Source organism: Prionailurus bengalensis, chromosome D1, assembly GCF_016509475.1.
Source record: "Prionailurus bengalensis isolate Pbe53 chromosome D1, Fcat_Pben_1.1_paternal_pri, whole genome shotgun sequence".
Classification (NCBI taxonomy): domain Eukaryota; kingdom Metazoa; phylum Chordata; class Mammalia; order Carnivora; family Felidae; genus Prionailurus; species Prionailurus bengalensis.
The window spans coordinates 65054307-65072715 of NC_057346.1; the positions used below are offsets into that span (position 1 = coordinate 65054307).

General features: G+C 48.4%; 1 protein-coding gene across 7 annotated transcripts in view; it reads left to right on the forward strand.

The window, feature by feature from the left end:
• PPFIBP2 (PPFIA binding protein 2) overlaps positions 1-18409 on the forward strand; it is a 142862-nt gene that overhangs the window by 109541 nt on the left and 14912 nt on the right. For 5 of the 7 annotated variants that reach the window (XM_043580544.1, XM_043580545.1, XM_043580551.1 and 2 more), the window contains 11 exons: positions 3935-4046; positions 5258-5319; positions 6483-6558; positions 7592-7695; positions 9650-9717; positions 11306-11363; positions 12270-12311; positions 15688-15826; positions 17026-17058; positions 17484-17625; positions 18271-18399. In XM_043580544.1, the coding sequence (XP_043436479.1) occupies positions 3935-4046; positions 5258-5319; positions 6483-6558; positions 7592-7695; positions 9650-9717; positions 11306-11363; positions 12270-12311; positions 15688-15826; positions 17026-17058; positions 17484-17625; positions 18271-18399 (965 nt within the window). The remainder of the gene's footprint in view (positions 1-3934; positions 4047-5257; positions 5320-6482; positions 6559-7591; positions 7696-9649; positions 9718-11305; positions 11364-12269; positions 12312-15687; positions 15827-17025; positions 17059-17483; positions 17626-18270; positions 18400-18409) is intronic. The other 2 variants (XM_043580546.1, XM_043580549.1) reach the window with 1 other exon arrangement.

Consider the following 18409-nt stretch of genomic DNA (forward strand, 5'->3'; position numbering starts at 1 on the left):
GCATTGAATGCACTCCACTACTTTGTTGTTTTAACTAAACCATGTTTCTATGGAACTGGGGAGCTCAGCAGCCTGGGCTGGGGAAGGAATAGCCCTGGAGGAGCATTCTTGCCTGCGGGAGGGAGCCTGGTCCAGGCAGCCCCCTGAAAGCACACCTGCTATTTCACTAAGGCCTCTGTAGCGCCACCCAGAGGTGTTCACTAGATTTTCATTTTTATTTCTTACTAGGGTTTTAAAAAGTACTTAAGAGTTTTCCTAATTTCTGGTTATACTTTTATTTTTTTCTGTAAGTTAACTTTTAATGATTATGAAAACAATACTCATCACAGAGAATCTTTAAACCATAAAAAAATGGATAAAAGTCACCCTTATACCACCTAGGAGCTACCACTATTAATATTTACTTCTAGGAATTTCTCTTTGGGGGAAATCTCGCTCGCTCTTTCTCCAATTTCTAGTGTTGATAATTTATATGCAATTTATGTCATGCTCTTAAAACTCTGAGCATGATATTAATATCTGTGTAATTGCTTGTATAAAATGATTTTCTTAACCGTTTACCGAGGAAGCCGAGGCACAGAGAAGTTCAGTAACTTTCCCGAGATCTTACCAAGTCAGCACCAACCTAGGCAATCACAGCACATTTGTCTCCAGCCCTGTTTTTATCTAAGTGCACCCTTGTGTGTACTGTGCTGTACCTGTTCCAGCAGCAGTGATTTTCTCAAATAGCTCAGAGCCTTCTGTCACAGAATTCCACTCAGGCGAGTCCTGTCTTGGGGAAGCCTTTGAAGTTGTACAACCATGTATTATAAAACCAAACAACTCTTTTTAGGTCACCTGAGCTCTTTGCCTTGGCATAGAGACCTTTGAGATACTACAGGTTACTCAGTAACTACTGGGTAAGGGGCACCTCCTATGTGCCAGAATGCATCAAGCTCTTTTCCCACATTTTCTCATTTGATCCATAAAAATAACCTAGTGAGGTCTGTTGATTTATTATCCCCATTTCAGTGGCTAGAAAACCAAAGCCCAAGGTGGCCAAGGTGAGGTCCAGACCTGGATCTGTGTCATTCCAAAATCCATGCTCTCTTTCTTATAAAATCCTGATGCCCTGCAAGTAAAAGCCTGTACTATTCTTGAAAGTTCTTTAGTCTTCTGCATAAAGCTTGTCAGCCCCTGAAGGCAACTCATCGTCCAGGGCAGCAATCAGGGGTGATCCCTGGATTTAACGAAGCTGAGTACTTACAGGGAGCTGGAGCACCCCTCTGCCTGGCACGAGCCCGCACACCTTTGCCTCAGACCTCTGGCCACACAGCTCCAGCCTCTGTGGCCATGGCAGTGGCATCCTTTGCCCTCATGGTCAGGTAGAGGGCTTGTAGCCTGTTGTAGACTTCCCAGCTATGGGCACAGGTACTATGCTAAGCACAGCAGAGCACCTGTCATTTCTGTCCTATCCTCTGGAAATTGACACCTGGCAGCTGGGACTCAGCCACTTAGTTTATTTATTTTTTTAATTTTTTAAAATTATTTTTATGTTTTATTTTTTGAGAGACAGAAAGAGACAGTACATGATCAGGGGACAGGTAGAGAGAGAGGGAGACACAGAATCCGAAGCAGGCTCCAGACTCTGAGCTGTCAGCACAGAGCTCCACACGGGGCTCAAACTCACGAACCCGTGAGATTATGACCTGAGCCGAAGTTGGCGCTCAACAGACTGAGCCACCCAGGCGCCCCTAGTCTACAGGGTTTTAAATAGATGATCTCACCCAGAGGCAGGCTTCAGAGACAAGGGACCTCATTGTGCTGGGCTCTGCCTCACCCATATCACTGAGATCCACTGTGGGTCCCAGAGACCAGCATCAGGCATGCAGATTCCTAACAGAGACCAGCTCTCACTTGGTCTGCAAAGAAAGGGAAAAATGGTCGTGGAAGGTCCAAGAAAGGTTAGGAGAAGATCTTCTAAGAATAGTATGGTCCTTGTAGAAATAAGAGGCATTTGGACCGAAAGGCTCAAGGCTAAGGTATTCAGAAGCCACCGAGGCTGTTAGTTGTAGGCCCGCAGGCACCGAGGCCCTGAGTGAGCTAGGGGACAGTGCTGCGTGGCTGTAGGTCTCAGCTAGCAGCTTGCCACCACTGGGCTTGCTCTCTGGCCTCTCTGGGTAGATGCCACAGAGCAGAGGGGCAGGGCTCCATAGGGCACTTCAGAAGAAGGAGAGCCTACCCCTTGCTGCCTCTTTTTTTCTTTACATGGCCCTCTCTTTTCCCATTTGAGGGATGTTAGGGAAGCTTCTTTCAGAACCCCTAAGGTGGGCTCAGAGAGCTCTCGGCCCATAATAGTAGCCTTCATCTGTGCTGTTGATTCAGAAGCTGGCTCCCGAGCAGGTGGGGTTTGTGTCCTGGTCACTAAGTGGCCCTATGACTTGCGCATCGCATCCTGCACTCTTCCTGGTGTCTCCCTGGTAGAGACACAGAGTGATGTTGCTTCCTCTCATGGGATCCTGTGAGGATTGAGTGAGGTTGGACGTGAGAAATCAGTGAGCACTGGGTCAGAGGCAGAGTGGACGCTCAGTCAGTGTGCCTGAAACTGAACGCAAGGCCTGTTGGCAGAGGAGCCACCAAGAGTCTCAGTGCTCGTTTTCGGTCACTTGAAACTATTCGAAGGTTAGCTCTGGCATCCCATTCTATGACCTTGAGGAAAGAAGGGGGGATGTGATTGGGCTACCACATGGGGAGGGATGGCCAGAGTACAGGCCTTTGCTGTATGTTGGCTGGCTCCTGTATGTTGGCTGGCCCCTTTCTTTGTCTGGTTTGATGCTCAGAGAACTACCTGGTTACCCTTAGGAAAGGAATAAGACGAGAGAAGCAAGAGTAGCAGCATTTATTGAGCCCTTACTGTGTAACAAGCATTAGGCTAAGTTGTCCGTGACCATTATCTTATTTAATCCTCCCCACAGCCCTTTGAGGTCAATGCTGTTTTCCCCATTTTAGAGATGAAGCAAGACTCAGAAGTTAACTCAGAAAGGTTAACTTGCCTAAGGTCCTCCAACTAGGAAATGAGGGAATCCAAGTTTGTTTGGCTCCAAAGCCAGTGTGGCCCCTGGGATGGGACCTACACGGTTCTGATCTTCTCACAAGCGTGGGAAGGTGCGGACGGTCACACCTACTGTTACATGTGAGATTTAACCTGCGGTGCCTAGTAGAGGTGTGTGAAGCACCCAGCACAACTGCCCGTGCATGTCTACGTATGAATGTATGTATCACATCTGTGGCTGTACTTACATACTTTATTTGCAAAAGTGTATTTGCTCAGCACATCTGAACGCTTGTATAGAGGTACATATGGGTGAGCGTGCATAGGTGCTCATATGGAGGCTGGGCAGAGGCCGTGGCTGTGCATGAAGAGAGTACATAAGGGAGGTACTCTTGGCTCACTCTTTGTCTACCTACCAGTAGTGATTTGATTTCCACTATGTTTCCTGTATGGGTGTGGATAAATGAAAGATGCATGCACTCGTTGCAATGATGTACATCTGTGCCGTTGCATGAATCCCCTGAGAGAAGGAAGACCACATCCGGAAAGAGAATGTGCATCAGCAGCTCTCCCATTGCACCCAGCCCCAGCGCCTCGGGCCTCAGGGGTGACTGGGCCTCAGAGGGCAGGGGAGGTAAGAGCCTGGTCAGGTAGAAGGATGCAGGTGACCAGCGGGAGCTGAGGGCAGGGCCGGATTGGCCAGGGAGAATGAGTTCAGTCTGCAGAGCCTCATGTGGTGGGGACAGCGGTAAGCACCTCTAACTGCTCACCTCTGGCGCCTCTGCTCCTGACTTCCCAGCATGTTCTAGGACCCACTCGTCCCGGGCTATGAATGACTTGAGGTACTTCATCACAGTCTGGTAGTCCCTCTGAGCTGGTGGGGATCCTCTGTTGCTCTTTCAGGCTGAGGTAGCCCAGCTGCAAGAGCAGGTGGCCCTGAAGGATGCAGAAATTGAGCGCCTGCACAGCCAGCTCTCCCGGACTGCAGCCCTGCACAGCGACCACGCAGAAAAAGGTAACTGGCTTGACTGGGAGAGAGTTGCCCCTGGGCCCTCTGGGCATGTGTGTCTATGGATGATTATGTGTGTGCCTGTGTGAGCAGGCTTACTGATGTGCACATATGTCCTGTGTGTGCAAACGCGTCCAAGTGAACAGATGCATGCATGAGTGTGCGTGAAAGGGCCTAGAAAGCACAGTTCTACTGTGGAACCATTGCCATGAGCCCCTCCCCATTCCAGAAGACTCCACCCTGAAGGCTTCTCTCACATGTAGTCTGATCATTAAGCTCTGGAGCTTTTCTTTGCACTTGACTGGAAGGACTTGTCTTTGTGTCATTCCCACAGGGGAGGCTTTATTTAGCAATCCCTAAGTGGGTTTCTCATATAGACACCCCCTCTTCCTTTTGTAATAATCAGTTTAGGAATGGGGATAGGTCCTTGTTTTGAATATTCCACTATATGCCACTCCCTAGACCTAAATATGTAGCAGACTGACCTCCAGCTCCCTTAGGCATTGGCCTTTGACCTCGTCCTTCAGACCAGTTTGGGAAGAAATCAAGAGCCCCTATTAGGTCCAGAGTGAGAGCAGGCCTTAGGTTGCCCACCACAGACTGACACAAGTGCCTGGGCCCATAGAGATATTCTGTGGGTTTCTGAAATAAGATAGTTTTCCTTAACTGTAGAATTTGTTTTAATATATTTATAGATGTGTCTAAATATTCTTTAGTCAATTCTGACTATAGTGTTTTAAATTAAGCCAAGTACCCAGCTCTTTTACATAATCATTCTTTTCTTCATTCAGCTGTAGACTTTTTTTTTTTCTTTCTTATTTTAAATTCTCCTTTGCTACAATCCATGGGACTGTATTATTTTTCTCTAAAACTAGCTAGCAGCCCAGGTACATGCCCACTCAAGTAATAATGTCTGTATTCTTCTGAGATGTTGGTTTTGAAAGGTTTTTGGGTTCTTTTGTGTCAACTTCGAGTCAATGGAATTTGTATTTTCCCCACTAATTTCTACAAAGAGAACATGAGAGATTAGGTTTGCACATTCATTTAGTAATCCAACAAATATTTAATGAGAATGACTACACCAGACACCATCATGGGCTCTTAAAGAAGTAAAGGAGCCCACATGCAATTTATTCACAAGGGAAGTCTTAGCAGCTTAGCACGTGGGGATGGCTGTCTGTGTGTAAATAATTCTCCCTACACCTAAATTCTTTCAGACCAAGAAATTCAACGTCTGAAAATGGGGATGGAAACTTTGCTTGTTGCCAATGAAGATAAGGTAAGATGGTCCATCAAGGCAGCCCTATTCTTCCTCTGCTAACAGGCTGTTTCGTCCCTACTGGTCTCTGATATTCTGGGCAGGGTCATGCCCATCAGGCCAGTGACCCAGGGACGTGTCAGGAGAATGGCTTCTGCCTTTTGGAGACTGAGCCTCAGCCGTTTGTTTTGGCTTTGATGCCTGGGGACTTTGCCTAAGCGAAATCTCCCAAATGCAGAATAAAATCATGCCTGTTCGTGCTGGTGCAGGGGGAAAAAAAATACCCCTGTGGTTACTGCCAAATGCCATAACTGCTGCTTAGACTCTTGGCAAAACTTGAGAGCAATCCACCAATCTCCTATGCACACAATCTGGTGACAGACCCGTCACGGAGACACTAGGCAGCACGTGATGTGTTTACCCCACCGCCTTCCATTCTTCACATCTGATTGCCAGCGTAATCCTAAAGTAGCCACCTCTGTAATTATAGAGCACTTACCTGGGATGGCCATCACCTCTTAGGATCATAACCCTGCATTTTACAGATAAAGAAACTGACCTTCAAAGTGCTTGAGTAGTTTTGTCCAAGGTTCGTTAACAGTAGGTAGTGGAGCCAGGGTTCCCACCCAGGTCTGTCTAATGCCCAAATCTGCGTGGCCTCCCGAGTCCCCAGGCCTTTGCTGAAAGAACTGATCTCCTCTGGTAATTTCACCTGTTGTGCAAGGAATCTCGGGCTCCTAAGGAACAGGTTGAGGGTATTGGGGATAAATAGGACAGCTTTATTTTAATCTTTCTTTGTATGTAGCTCCAGAGGACAGCATTCGATCCAGGAGACAGATTCCAAAAGCTACCTCAGGAGGGTAGGGAGATAGTGCTTTTCCTGCCTCTGAAATGTTTAAGCCCCTCGAAGGCTGTGTCTGGAAGGGATTGTTTTACGGCTAGGGATTGGACTCCTAGCCTTTGGGTAGAGGCAAGAATGTTTGCAGCTGCCTAGGGGGCAGACCACTGGGAACCCAGTCTCTGTGGGAAGGAGGCTGGACACTGAACTTCCCGTCGAAGTGTCCCTTAGTTTCCACATAGCATCTCTTCTCAGTGTGCCCAGAATGTAGTCTGGGCCCCCAAATGAAATCCTCTGTGGGGCCAGTGGTGGTGTTTACATATAGTCTGCTCTCCCACCGTGACAGGACCGTCGGATAGAGGAGCTCACGGGGCTGTTAAACCAGTATCGGCGGGTGAAGGAGATCGTGATGGCAACTCAAGGTGAGGGAAAGGAGGATTCTGCTGTTTTCTCCCAAAGGTATTCCATCTATTGTGTTAAATCCAGGGGCATTTCGCTAGAAGGTTCTTAACCTTCATTTGGAGAATATCCTCTGCTGGATAATGGAGCTGGTTAGACTGTCCTGGACAGTGGGAAACTGGCAGCTATTGGTTTCTAGAAACTATGTCTAATGATAGCCCAGAGCTCCTGTGGACTAAGCATATTATCAAGAAAATAGAGCCCTTAACAGGAGCCCTTAGGAATCCCCATCCTTGGGGATCTCCTGTGTGTTTTTCCAGGATACCTTTTAGAGGCAGTGAATGCAGTCAACCTGGACCAAAAACCAGTTCGATACCCTCATTGGGGATTAGAGCTTGTCCACCTCCTGACAGCTCCCCCAGCAGATTTCCAGGATACTTTGGGGGCCTTCTTTGAGTCTCTGGGTACCTGGGTTCCTGTAGGAAGTCACAGGGCAGGGAGGACTATCTGTGTTTCATATTTGCTGTGCAGGCTGAACGTACCGTGCGGGCAGCGTTAGTGTTCGTGTGAGCACAGTGGGGCCTGGGCCAGGCTGCCCGCCTTACCATTCATGTCATTGACCCGGGCTCCTGTCACAGATCCCTGGAAAGCAGCTGCTTCACAGGAGAGGGCCACCTTGAGGGTGTTCAGGGACCTCATTCTGGTTGAGCTTCCGCTGGCCCTGCACATGTATCACAGCCCTATTTTCCCTCCTCCTTTGGTATTTGGGGTCGAGTCAGAGCATCATGACCCATGACCAAGGTATGAGAAGGTTAGGGAGGAATAGTAAGGGCTGCCTTCTCTCTGTTCCTCCCATGACCTTTGACCTTGAGATGACCCTCATGACAGCCCTTTCTCAGATTCCCCGAAGAATCTTACGAATTACACCTGTAATGTCCCTTTATATATGTCTTAGTTTTTCTTGATGAAGAAGCACTGTTAGAAATCTGTGGTGTAATCACAGGTTTCAGATGAATCCCACAGGAATGACCCCTCCTTCTGCGTTAATGCTTCTAGGGCCTGCAGACAGAACTCTCTCAATCAATGAAGAAGAACTCGAGGGAAGTTTCCGAAAGTGGAACAGTGCAAACAAAGGCCCTGACGAATTACTTAAGCCAGAGGTGCTGTGTTTCCATCTGTGATGTGGGGTTTCAGCAGGCCCTAGGAGCTTGCACTGAGCTTGGGGGAGGATCAAATCAGGTACCTGTCAGGTACAAATCTTGACAGGTGAGAAATTAAATGGATGGAGTGGCCCCCGAGGCCTGGGGGAAAGCATCGAGGGTGGAGAGGGGCCCAGGCACAGGCCTGTGTTCTAAAAGCTCCCCCAGCAGATTTCTGGGGCACACTGGGAGCCTTCTTTGAGTCTCCTGTAGGAGGTCACAGGGCAGGGAGGGCTGTCTGTCGTATTTGCAGCACAGGCTGAATGCAACATGCAGACAGCGTTAGTATTTGTATGAGCACTCAAGGGGTGGCATAGTGGATACTGGACTTTTCAAGGGTAGGACTTTTCTTTTCAATCCAGTTCCTTGTTTCTTTTGGTCCTTCCTCTCTGGGATGTAAGCAGAGACCATAGGTGGTTTCATTTTATTTCTCCCTGTTTCTCCAGTGTCCGTAATAATGTCTGACGCCCAGGAGAATGCAAGTATTTGTCGAGTGAAAGTGTCTTGCTCGTTGAGGGGAATAAACACACCTATTGCTGTGATACGTTCCTATTCCGCAGCCCTCCCCTCCAGCCTCTGTAACCAGCATACAGATTTCTTTCCCTTTTGCTTGTTTAAAGTCTGGTCCTCTTATACAAACCTCTCTGCATTTAGACGAGATACAAATAAGCAAAGAAACTCATAGATCCAGATCTGGAGTGGAGAAGGGGCTTTGGCCCAGGATGTAAAAGTTTCGTGAAACTCTAGAATGGCCACACCGAAAAGGGTCTCAGAGGTCTAGCTCAACCCTTTTAATTAAGGGAGGAGCAAATTGTCATTGAGTGACCCAGTTATTAAGTCAGACAAACATACCAACATGAGCTTATAATGAGCTTATTCCAGATTGCTGACAGTAATAAAATAGCAGTGATTGACACTCAAGTACCTCAATGGGGTCCCTGTGATGAGCCCTGTACATAGGCTCACCTCGTTTCTCCTCATGACACCCCACTGGGATTCTTATTTTATTATGGTGAAGCTGAGGCTCAGAGAGGGTCAATAATCTGCTTCAGGTCACACAGTGGGTAGATGGCAGAACCTGGAATTGGATCCACATCTATCTGGCCAAAAAGCTCAGGCTTTTAACAGCCCTATACAATGCCAGGGTTCTCCCTATAGTAGACCAAAAAAGTACTTCCTGGGCCCTAGAGAAAAGACCATCTTTACACTTAGTACAGTACTGAAGACATCAGACTGTGTTGTCCTTAGACACCACCATTAGCTCATGTTTGGTCCACCCGCAATGCTCTTCCCTTTTTGCCTTCTCACTAAGCCCATTCTTGTTTCTCAGGTGTTCTCCCCTCTGAAACCCTCTTCTGTGGTATCCCCTCCCTTCCCTCTACCCCAATATTGCAGTAGGTATCAGGACCATAAGGACATGCATGCTGATCTTTATCGTAATGGCGTGTCTGATGAGGGGAGCGCTTCCCCCACACCCCCATGGGGCCTGGCCGGCAGTAGATGTTGCTCATAACAATTGTAGTGCTTCTCACTGCAAGCGACAGAAATCGACTCTGGCTAGCCTACACCACAGAGGCACGTTTTTGAAAGGGTGTGTGGTGGCTCCTTGAATGAAAGGAAAAGCTGAAGAACTGAGCTCAGAAAGGGCAGGAACAGCAGGATCCCCAGGGGTTCAGGTGTCAGGACGCTACTGCAGGGATGTGGACGTAGGCCCGAGAAGGAGGAACAGGTTGGCCTAGGTTTTCGATACTCCTTTCTCCTTGGCATCTTGAAAGAGCAAGGCATCCGTATTGACACAGCCACCGTGGCTGTGCCCAAGGGAGGAAGTGCAACTCCCCAAGGGGAATTGTCCAAAGAAGGGGAAAGGTCTCTAGATAGTAACCGTCCTCTACGGTGACTTCTGTTTCTGGTGCAGATGCCTCCAAGATGTAGCTCTCCCACCGCGGGGCCACCTCCACTCCCGCAGAAATCACTGGAAACCAGGTAGGAGGCCTGATCATTTCTCCAGAGCTGCTGTGCCCTCACACCCTCTTGGGGCTCCTGCATGGCAGGAATTGGCCATGTGTGGTGGTGAGCACGGCCACCATGTCGTGGGCACACCTGCCCTTTCACTGTCAGAGAAGCATGCCAGGCCCCAGAAGCGGCCACAATGTGGCCCAAGCCGTGGAGCAGTCGTGAACTGTGCCTACCTCCTCTGGCCACAGAGGGGCTTTCCTTCCTGTGGGCTAAGGGTCTGGGCCATTGTGACTAAGAAAAGACCTGGCCGGGGGTTGGATTCTCAAAGGAGAGCTGGCTGCAGGTCATCTGTGCCCTCCAGCAGCTCCTCAGAGCTGGGAGCATCCCATCACGTGTGTCTCATTTTTATCAGGCCCTCTTGAATGTCCTTCCTGCTCTCAGGAGCCCTAGAGCCCTGTGACAGTCCAGGCTCCCCAGGGAGAGCCATTTCTCCTATAGGGAGGTCGGTCCAGTTGCTTTGGGGAAGCTTCACATGGCAATGAGCTTATAATGCACTGGCCTGTGGGGTTACCTGGCTGCCATCTGCCTGGTTCACCCCAAAATGAACCTATTTCTAGTTCCCTATGTCAACAATTTAGAACATTTCCAAGTTGGGCCCCCTGTGATGGAGATCTAGAGGCTCTACTGTCAAGAGCAGGCTGTCTTTCAGCCAAGGTGTCTGGAGACATTGGCCTTAAGTATGACGGAAGCTTCTCTAGAATGCTGCTAATTCTCCAGAATGTATGTGTTCAGGACCCCACTTTCTAGAGAGCCACTGTTTCCCTCAGCCTTTAGCCCTAGAGAAAAATGTCAGTGTCAGCGACGGCAGTTGGCCAGTCAGTTTATGAGTTCACTCAAGAGGAAGTCAACACCGATTAACTCACACTGACCAGACTCACAAGAAACCAATGTACCAAGAGATTCTGCTTTATTCGCCTAAACAGAGAACTATCATTACTGAGGAGACTTATCACAAGGTAACCCTTGTGACCACCAGTGGCATTGCCTCTTCTCTGTATAATTGCCCTTTGCTGCAAAATAACCTCTGAGAAAGCAAATTCCCTTGAGCAGACTAGTCAGGGCATACAGAGCCAGAGCAAAGGGTGAGAAGATCCTAGCAGGTGGTGCTCTGGAGCTGTGGCTGGCTAATGTGCTCATCTTTAATGTGGCACAGTGCCCTCCTCCCTGGATTCCATCTTAGACTCACAGACAAGACAGTACTGGCACCTTTCCTCTCTTTTGACCCTGCAGGTTGTCTTTTATGACTACGTAACAGTTAGCTCCCATTGATGTAATAGAACTGAGTGTATTCTAGATTTTTCAGAAATGCCAAGGCCTTTTGATTTGGATTTAAATGATGCTCTCATGCCCTCAGCAACATGTTGTCTGACCAGGCTATCCTCTGAAATGGGCCAGTCTCCTATGTAATGGTTATGATTAGAGGGTGGTTTTTTTCTGAACTTGACCCTAAACCCACTTGACATTGGTAAAACACTTGGAATGTCCTCTGCATGACTGACACCATGCACCTCCTTCTCCAGTAACTGTTTCTTTGTTCCCTTTGTGTTTTTTCCAGGGCTCAGAAAAAGCTCTCATGTAGTCTAGAAGACCTGAGAAGTGAACCTGTGGACAAGGTCAGCCCGTCAGCCTCTCCGTAAAGACTCCTGAGTCACTTCTTACCCAGCAGTGCTGGGACATAGAGGTCCCACTTTATAGAGGCTTTTCTAAAGCTGATGGGGAGACAGGAATTACATGAACATTTTGAGAAAACCGGTCAAGTGTGGCCCAAGGCATTGTAGAGGCAGGACAGGAAATGCTTCCTGGAGTTGATGGAGATGTTGAGGTATAGGGAGCAGGAAGATGTCAGTTTAGAGCCATGAGTCAGATCAAACCATGGAAGGTCTTGAATCCTGACTCTATATCCCCAGAGCCACTTGGGAGCATTGCAGAGATTTTGAATGAGGAAGTAATGTGACTAAAGTTGATGAGCCCAGGAGTGAGTTATGAGATAATTTAGAAGACTGGAGAGGAAGCTTTTTTGAGAGTCTAGAAAGATATGAGGAGAGCTTTGTGGCCCCATATATGAGGGTGGCCCTTGACCATGTGGGTGACCCCTATGCTGGTTCTTGAGCAAGGTCACTGGAGACCAGGGGGGTCCTTCCCTGACGGAGCACCTTAATGGAGCCCTGCTGCCTACAGTCCCTTGGTCTGATCAGTGTACCAGTGCTGGTAATTACAGTGGAAACCCATGAAGGCTGGAGCTGGCAGGGGCCACTGGGCCCATTCAGTGGCTCTGTTCCTGTGGTCCTGTGCCTCTTGCTCCTCCTGGTCAGATTGCTGGCAGCTGTCCAGAACATCTGTCTGTGACTTGGACAGTGGCCTGTGTTTCCATCATGGCTGGTGATTACCTGACATAAAGATGGGGAGGGAGGGAATGAGCCCTGCAGATATAAGCAGGCAGCTGGTCCTGAGTTGTTGTTTGCGACTAACACTGGTCTCTCTTTCTCCACATGTGTGAAATCCTTCTTGCCACTGCATAGTGTGTCGATGGGAACCAGCTCTCCCCAGTGATAGAACCCAAGGTATATTAACTGCATGCCCCCTGTCATGCATCTGTGGTCACATGTCTGCTGGTGTGTTTTCATTTAGCAGGTTACAGCTTTTGTAACTGTAAAGTGTGTTAATCATAACGGGTAAGAGTGTGGGAGGAGAGACAAAGCTTCCTCTATCATTTTCTGTTTATGTGCACCCCACTGTGTAATGTGATTTCACCTCACTGACTGTGGATAGGATTTATTATTATCTCCTCCGTTTTACAGGCTCAGAAAAAACCCATCTTTAACAAGGCATTGTAGATCTGATTGCTAGGAAGGGGGAATGTTATGACTTCCACATATAATCAGAGGAGTGTGACAGCTCTCATCCTTTCTGTGCTGATGTGTCATGGTTAAACACAGGGGCGCACTCAGCCACCGGTGCAAGAATCTTCCTATGACATCCCCTAATGTTGCTGTCTGGCACTTGCTTTCTGTGACTGAGAGCTCATCACATCAGAAGACACATCCTGTGTTTTTTCCCAGCTCTATTAGATACATCTTCTGGACTTCCCTAGAACGTGCATTCGCTGATCCCAGCTCTCCCCCTGGAGCCCATGGAAGGAACCAGTGTCCCCTGCTGCTGACTGCTCCAGAATCAAAGTCCCTCAGGCCCTCTCTGACTTGGACACCCTCTCACGTGCACAGATCACAAGTCTTCCAAGTTTCTATTCCGTCTCCTTAGGGTCAGCACTAGTTTCTCTAGCTTGTGGCCTGGTCCACTCTTGAGCACGATATTCTAGATGGTGTCTAATTGGTGCCTTCCTTGAGCTGGGGACTGCTCTTATAGTTCCTGCTGTCAGTCCAGACCCTGAGGAATGTGATAGTTTCTGTACCTTTGTTTATGTACTGTCCTGGTGTGCTCAGCCTGAGGCAGGAATTATTCCCTATTTAGAAGCAACAAAACAGTTTCTGGGAGGTGAGAGAGAGAGAGAGAGAGAGAGAGAGAGAGATGCCTGAGTCCTGTCTGATGTGAAGTCTGTGTTGTGTCACTCTGGTGTGCTACCCTCTCTGTTCTAACTTAAGGCAGCTGAGCAGTTATACACTGCCCCCTGTCTGGGATTTCCATTACCCCCACAACCAGTCTTATTCTTCTGTTCCTTCTGTGGCCTATCTTGACTTTGACCTTCTCTGGCAGCGAGCACTTCCTTCCCAGGTTTCCTTCTTGGGTGAACAGAGCTGAGAGCCCTTTCTGTTACCCTTGATTCCTTTGTTGTATTTCTTACAGGTCTGCATGGCCCATCCTTGAGTTAGGTTGTGTCCCTTTCCTCCCAGCTCCCCATCAAGCAACCAGGGCAGCCCACATCTGCAGCCGTGGTCATCTTTGCCCTATCTTCGGGGAGCATATGTGATGGTGCAACCAGAAATCTGGTTTTGAGAGCCGTTCCTTGCTCCATATTTCCTGTGTGATGGGAACCTGGAGTCACAGTTCACGAAACCTTTTGAACATTGCCTTCCCCACAGTCTGTGGTTCTAGGTCTGACTGTGCATCAGAGTAATCTCAAATGCTAGTTTAAAAATACTGTCACTTGGGGTATGGTCCCACAGGGGCAGATTCCCAGGACCGGGTACACCCGAGATCTCTGGTGTTTTCATTAGTGTCCCAGGTAACTGTGGAGCAGTTGGTGCACAGACTAGCATTTGGAAACTGTTGGTCTTGCCAGTGTATGATCAGGTCCAGTCTCTACCTTGTGGGTCATCGTGAACGTAAAAAGCATGCACTGTCCCTCTCTTAAGGCTCTGGTTATTTCCACCTCACGAGCCAGTTCCTTGGAAAGAAGCACCTGGGTGGCTCAGTCAGTTAAGCATCCACCTGACTCTTGGTTTCAGCTAAGGTCATGATTTCACAGTTTCATGAATTCAAGTCCTGCATCAGGCTTCATGCTGAGTGTGGAGCCTGCTTGGGATTTTCTGTCTCCCTCTCTCTCTGCCCCTCTCCCACTTTCACTGTCTCTGTCTCTCTCAAAATAGATAAATAAACTTAAAAACGACAACAAAAAGAATACCTTGGAAATATAGTCTACTTTTTTCACATGTCTCCTTTCTGAGTTTATTTATTTATAAGGGGTTACCACTCCATGTTCAGTGAGGGAATCAGACTTCAAACAGTTTCTAGGATGATGTATTTATAAGCACACTGAATTCAGAAATTCATTGGACATTTGGCTTCTAACTGAATGAAACTTCAAAAGATGTCCCAGCCATTAAACCCTCCATTACTTTTCTGACTTGTCAGTTGTGAAATCCAAACTTTGCATATTACTTTTCTTCTGGGCCCGATCAAGTAATCCACAGTTGATTTCCTTGGTAATGTTGCTTCATTTTCTGTTCTTACTGACAGGCATTCGACTGGGTTTCCCTTAGGTTTGTGGGTTTAGGGGGCATTATGCCCTTCTTTTAAAAAAAAAATTCTAGTATAATTAACATACAGTGTTATGTTAGTTTCAGGCAGACAATATAGTGATTCAGCACTTCTGTATGATACTCAGTGCTCACCACGATGACAGGACTCTTAATCCCCATCCCTATTTCACCCATCCCCCCACCCACCTCCCCTCTCATCACCATCAGTTTGTTGGCTATAGTTAAGAGTCTGTTTCTTTTGTCTCTTTTTTACTTTGTTCATTTGTTTTATTAAATTCCACGTATGAGTGAAATTATATGGTGCTTGTCTTTCTCTGACTGCCTTCTGTCCTTCCTAACCAAATAAGTACACTTCTTTCCCTTTACATTATCTTGTTTCTTTGGGACCCTTTCTATGGCCAGGGTGCGTGCGCAAGCCCATTGCACCGGGGCTGAACCTCGGGCAAACTATGATCCTAAGTTTCTAAGGGAATTGTTGGCATGGAGCCCCCTGATCTGTTTTCTCTCCCGAGTTGTGTGTACCTTCTCACTTTGCCTTAATCTGCTATTTTTCAAGATAACTTATTGTAATATATAGATATAATTAATATATATGATCTGTATTATCAATATATGTAATAGGTATACTTTTATTAGAATTTGGGTTTGTATATTCAAAACACCCAAAAGATAATTCATGGCTGTAATTCGTTGAGCCTCCGAGCATTAGGCCAAATGGCAAAGGCCTCCTTTGCAAGATGCTTCCACTTCTTGTTTGGAGTCAGCTGCAGTCGGCCCTGGATTTGGGCTTGACTCTGTCCCTGTCTCATTGCATGGCCCTTTCTCAGAACTTTGGTCCCCTTTCCGGGACTGACTGATCTTTGAAAGGTCTCTGAGTTGACCTGAGTGAAAAATGGCCCTTAGAAAGCCAAGCGGTGCCTGTATCCAGAGATTTCCTAACTGGGTTTGATTTTGAGCCTGATAAGCTGACTCAACATGTCTCTTTCTCTCCTTCCAATAGGACGGCCCTTTTCTGGCAGAGCACAAATACCCCACATTACCTGGGAAGCTTTCGGGAGCTACGCCCAATGGAGAGGCTGCCAAGTCAACTCCCATGGCCTCACAGCCCGACCCCACAGGGGGCAGCCTGCTCAGGCTGAGTGAGTGTCCAAGCCCTGGGGTTGGTGGCCCCTGGAGCAGTGGCCTTGGCACATTCCGTTATTGCCCAAGGTCCCTGCACCCACGGTTGGAGAATGTGGGAGCGGGGGTTGGGTGGACGAGATAAGTTGTCCCTCTGGGTGGCGTCACTTGCTGAGACAATGACTCCTTGTCTGGGCACACTATTTCCTTTGGTAAACACTGTAGAGTGCCAGAAACCCAGGCTGGGAGTCCACCCATTCTTTCCAGCCGCAAGCACTCCACCCCACCCCCATTTTCCCTCTTCCAATCTTCCTTTCTTGGCCCTTCTTATCCCATCATTCCTCTGTTCCCTCCCTTCTAGACCCCTTCTGCACCCTTCCTGTCCCTCACTCTACCCCTCCTCCTCTGTCATCCTGATCTTTGCTCTCCTGTCTCCGCCTTCTTCTTGCAGCCTCCCTATTACCATTAGGATGATATTATGTGCTCTTCCAAGGGAGAGTGTTTCCTTAGGGAAATGGAGTCAGTGGCCAATGGGCAAGGATTTCCATCCACAGGTACCGTTTTGGTGCTTAGGGCCTGGAACCATGGAGGTCTTTGCTGCTTTTCATGCAGAGTAGGCCATCTTTCCTCAACAACAACAGATCAGTGGAGCCCAGGAGGGAACGTTCTGGTCCCTGCAGAGCTCTCCCTACCCGACCTCTCCTTCCTGGTTGTTCCCTGAGCCAGCCCATGTGTCAGCTTCTGCCCTTGGCCAGTTCTGCCTCTGGCTGTAGGAACTCCAAATAAGCTCTTGAATGAGTGTGTCCTAGTAATACGGAGACTCTGGACTTGGAAAGGCTTTGGACCATTCTAGTCTGATCTAAGTGATCAGACTGGCACCCACACAAGAGAAGAGGTGCACGTGGCCCAGTATATCAGCCCCTGCCACTGTCCCCCCCATCCCTGTGTGTGTGTGGATACCTCAGCCTGCCAGGAAGTGGCCCCAGGAGTATTTGGCCCCTCATGTGAGGCCTCCGTTCACTGCACTGACCCTGTGGGCCAAGTTCAGCCCTGTTCCCCCCTTCTTTTCTTATGGGATTGTTTTTCTTTCTGTTTGAGTTTTTCTCTCTTGCTCGATGACTCTTTTGTTTATTTCTTTGCTTCCCTATAACTCTGTTGGGCTGGACTTTGGCCTCTCTTGCTTCTTCATGTGGCTTCTCTACTTCTTGATTGGCTGGAGATCGTGGCCGGAGTGTCAGTGCCCCCGTATTAGGTACTGTACCCTTCCAGGTGAGGTGGAGAGTGAGATGCCCTAGTTTCCCTACCCTAACACCCTCCCCTTCTGGAACATTCAGCCACGTCCCCCTCCTGCCTGCATTCCCGCATCTCCCCCTGGAAAAAGAGGAAGCTCCTTGTTGGAGTTATCCATAAGTACTTGGACCCCCAAAACCTTTAGCACTTGAAGACATTAGCTCACCCAAATTTGAAATGTTAACTTCGCCAGTCCTCAGAGAACCTGGAGTGTGCCTGATCCCCCTGCTGGTCTCTGAGATCTGGATGTAAAGTGCTTCCCTGAAGGCAGAGCAGGGCAGACTCTTCCCCACTCCCACTGAAGGATGGCCCGGGCCTGGGGAGGAGGTCTCCAGAGGACCCGTTCCTTCCTCTCATTGATACACTATTCTGTTCTTCCCATCTCAGGAGACACAGAAAGTGGTTGGGACGACACTGCTGTGGCCAATGACCTCTCATCCACATCATCGGGCACTGACTCAAGCCCCCAGTCTCCCCTGACACCAGATGGTAAACGGAGCCCCAAAGGCATCAGGAAATTCTGGGGAAAGTAAGTTGGTGGTGGTGATTATAATTACATTGCTTAGAATTAGCATTCTTCTTGAATGGGCAAAGAACTGCATAACCCCCTGTTTAATCAGATGTTGAAACAGCAGTAAAAACAGAATGGTCATTAGAAGGATTTGAGTTATCTTGTAGGCCCCCGGAGGAGGAGAACTATGAAAGCACTCATTAAATGTAGCAGTTGCCTTACATGTCCTTCATTCCAGGCATCTGTCTGTCCCACAAACCCTGAGTGCATTCTCTGTAGTTTACGCTACAATGTACTTTGGGAGAGACACTTGGATGAGACCAATTTCTTTTTTCTGAGGGGTCAGTCTGTGTCTTAAGAAAGATTTGCCGTCCCAGTTGACTCAGTCTGTGAAATGAGGCAGAAACTGGGGCCTCCTACCAAGCATCATTCCTCACTTTGACTCCACATGGTGTGCCCTGAAACCCAGAGGCAGAATTAAAATGGAGGTTGGGTCTGGGGAGCTGTCACAAGTCATGATCCTTAACCTCTGGGGAGGCACTGGGGACAAGTGCTGTGGAGAGTCCTGGGTCCAGCTGCTGTGGCCCTGTGTAGGGGGCTGGTACACTGGCTGCATGCTCTCAGGCCGTTCCTGACAGTCTCCATGGATTCTTCTCCACATAGAATCCGAAGAACTCAGTCAGGAAATTTCAACACTGATGCTCCGGGGATGGCAGAGTTTCGACGCGGTGGGCTCCGGGCAACCGCAGGGCCAAGGCTTTCTAGGACCAGAGACTCCAAGGGTCAGAAAAGGTAAACCTCC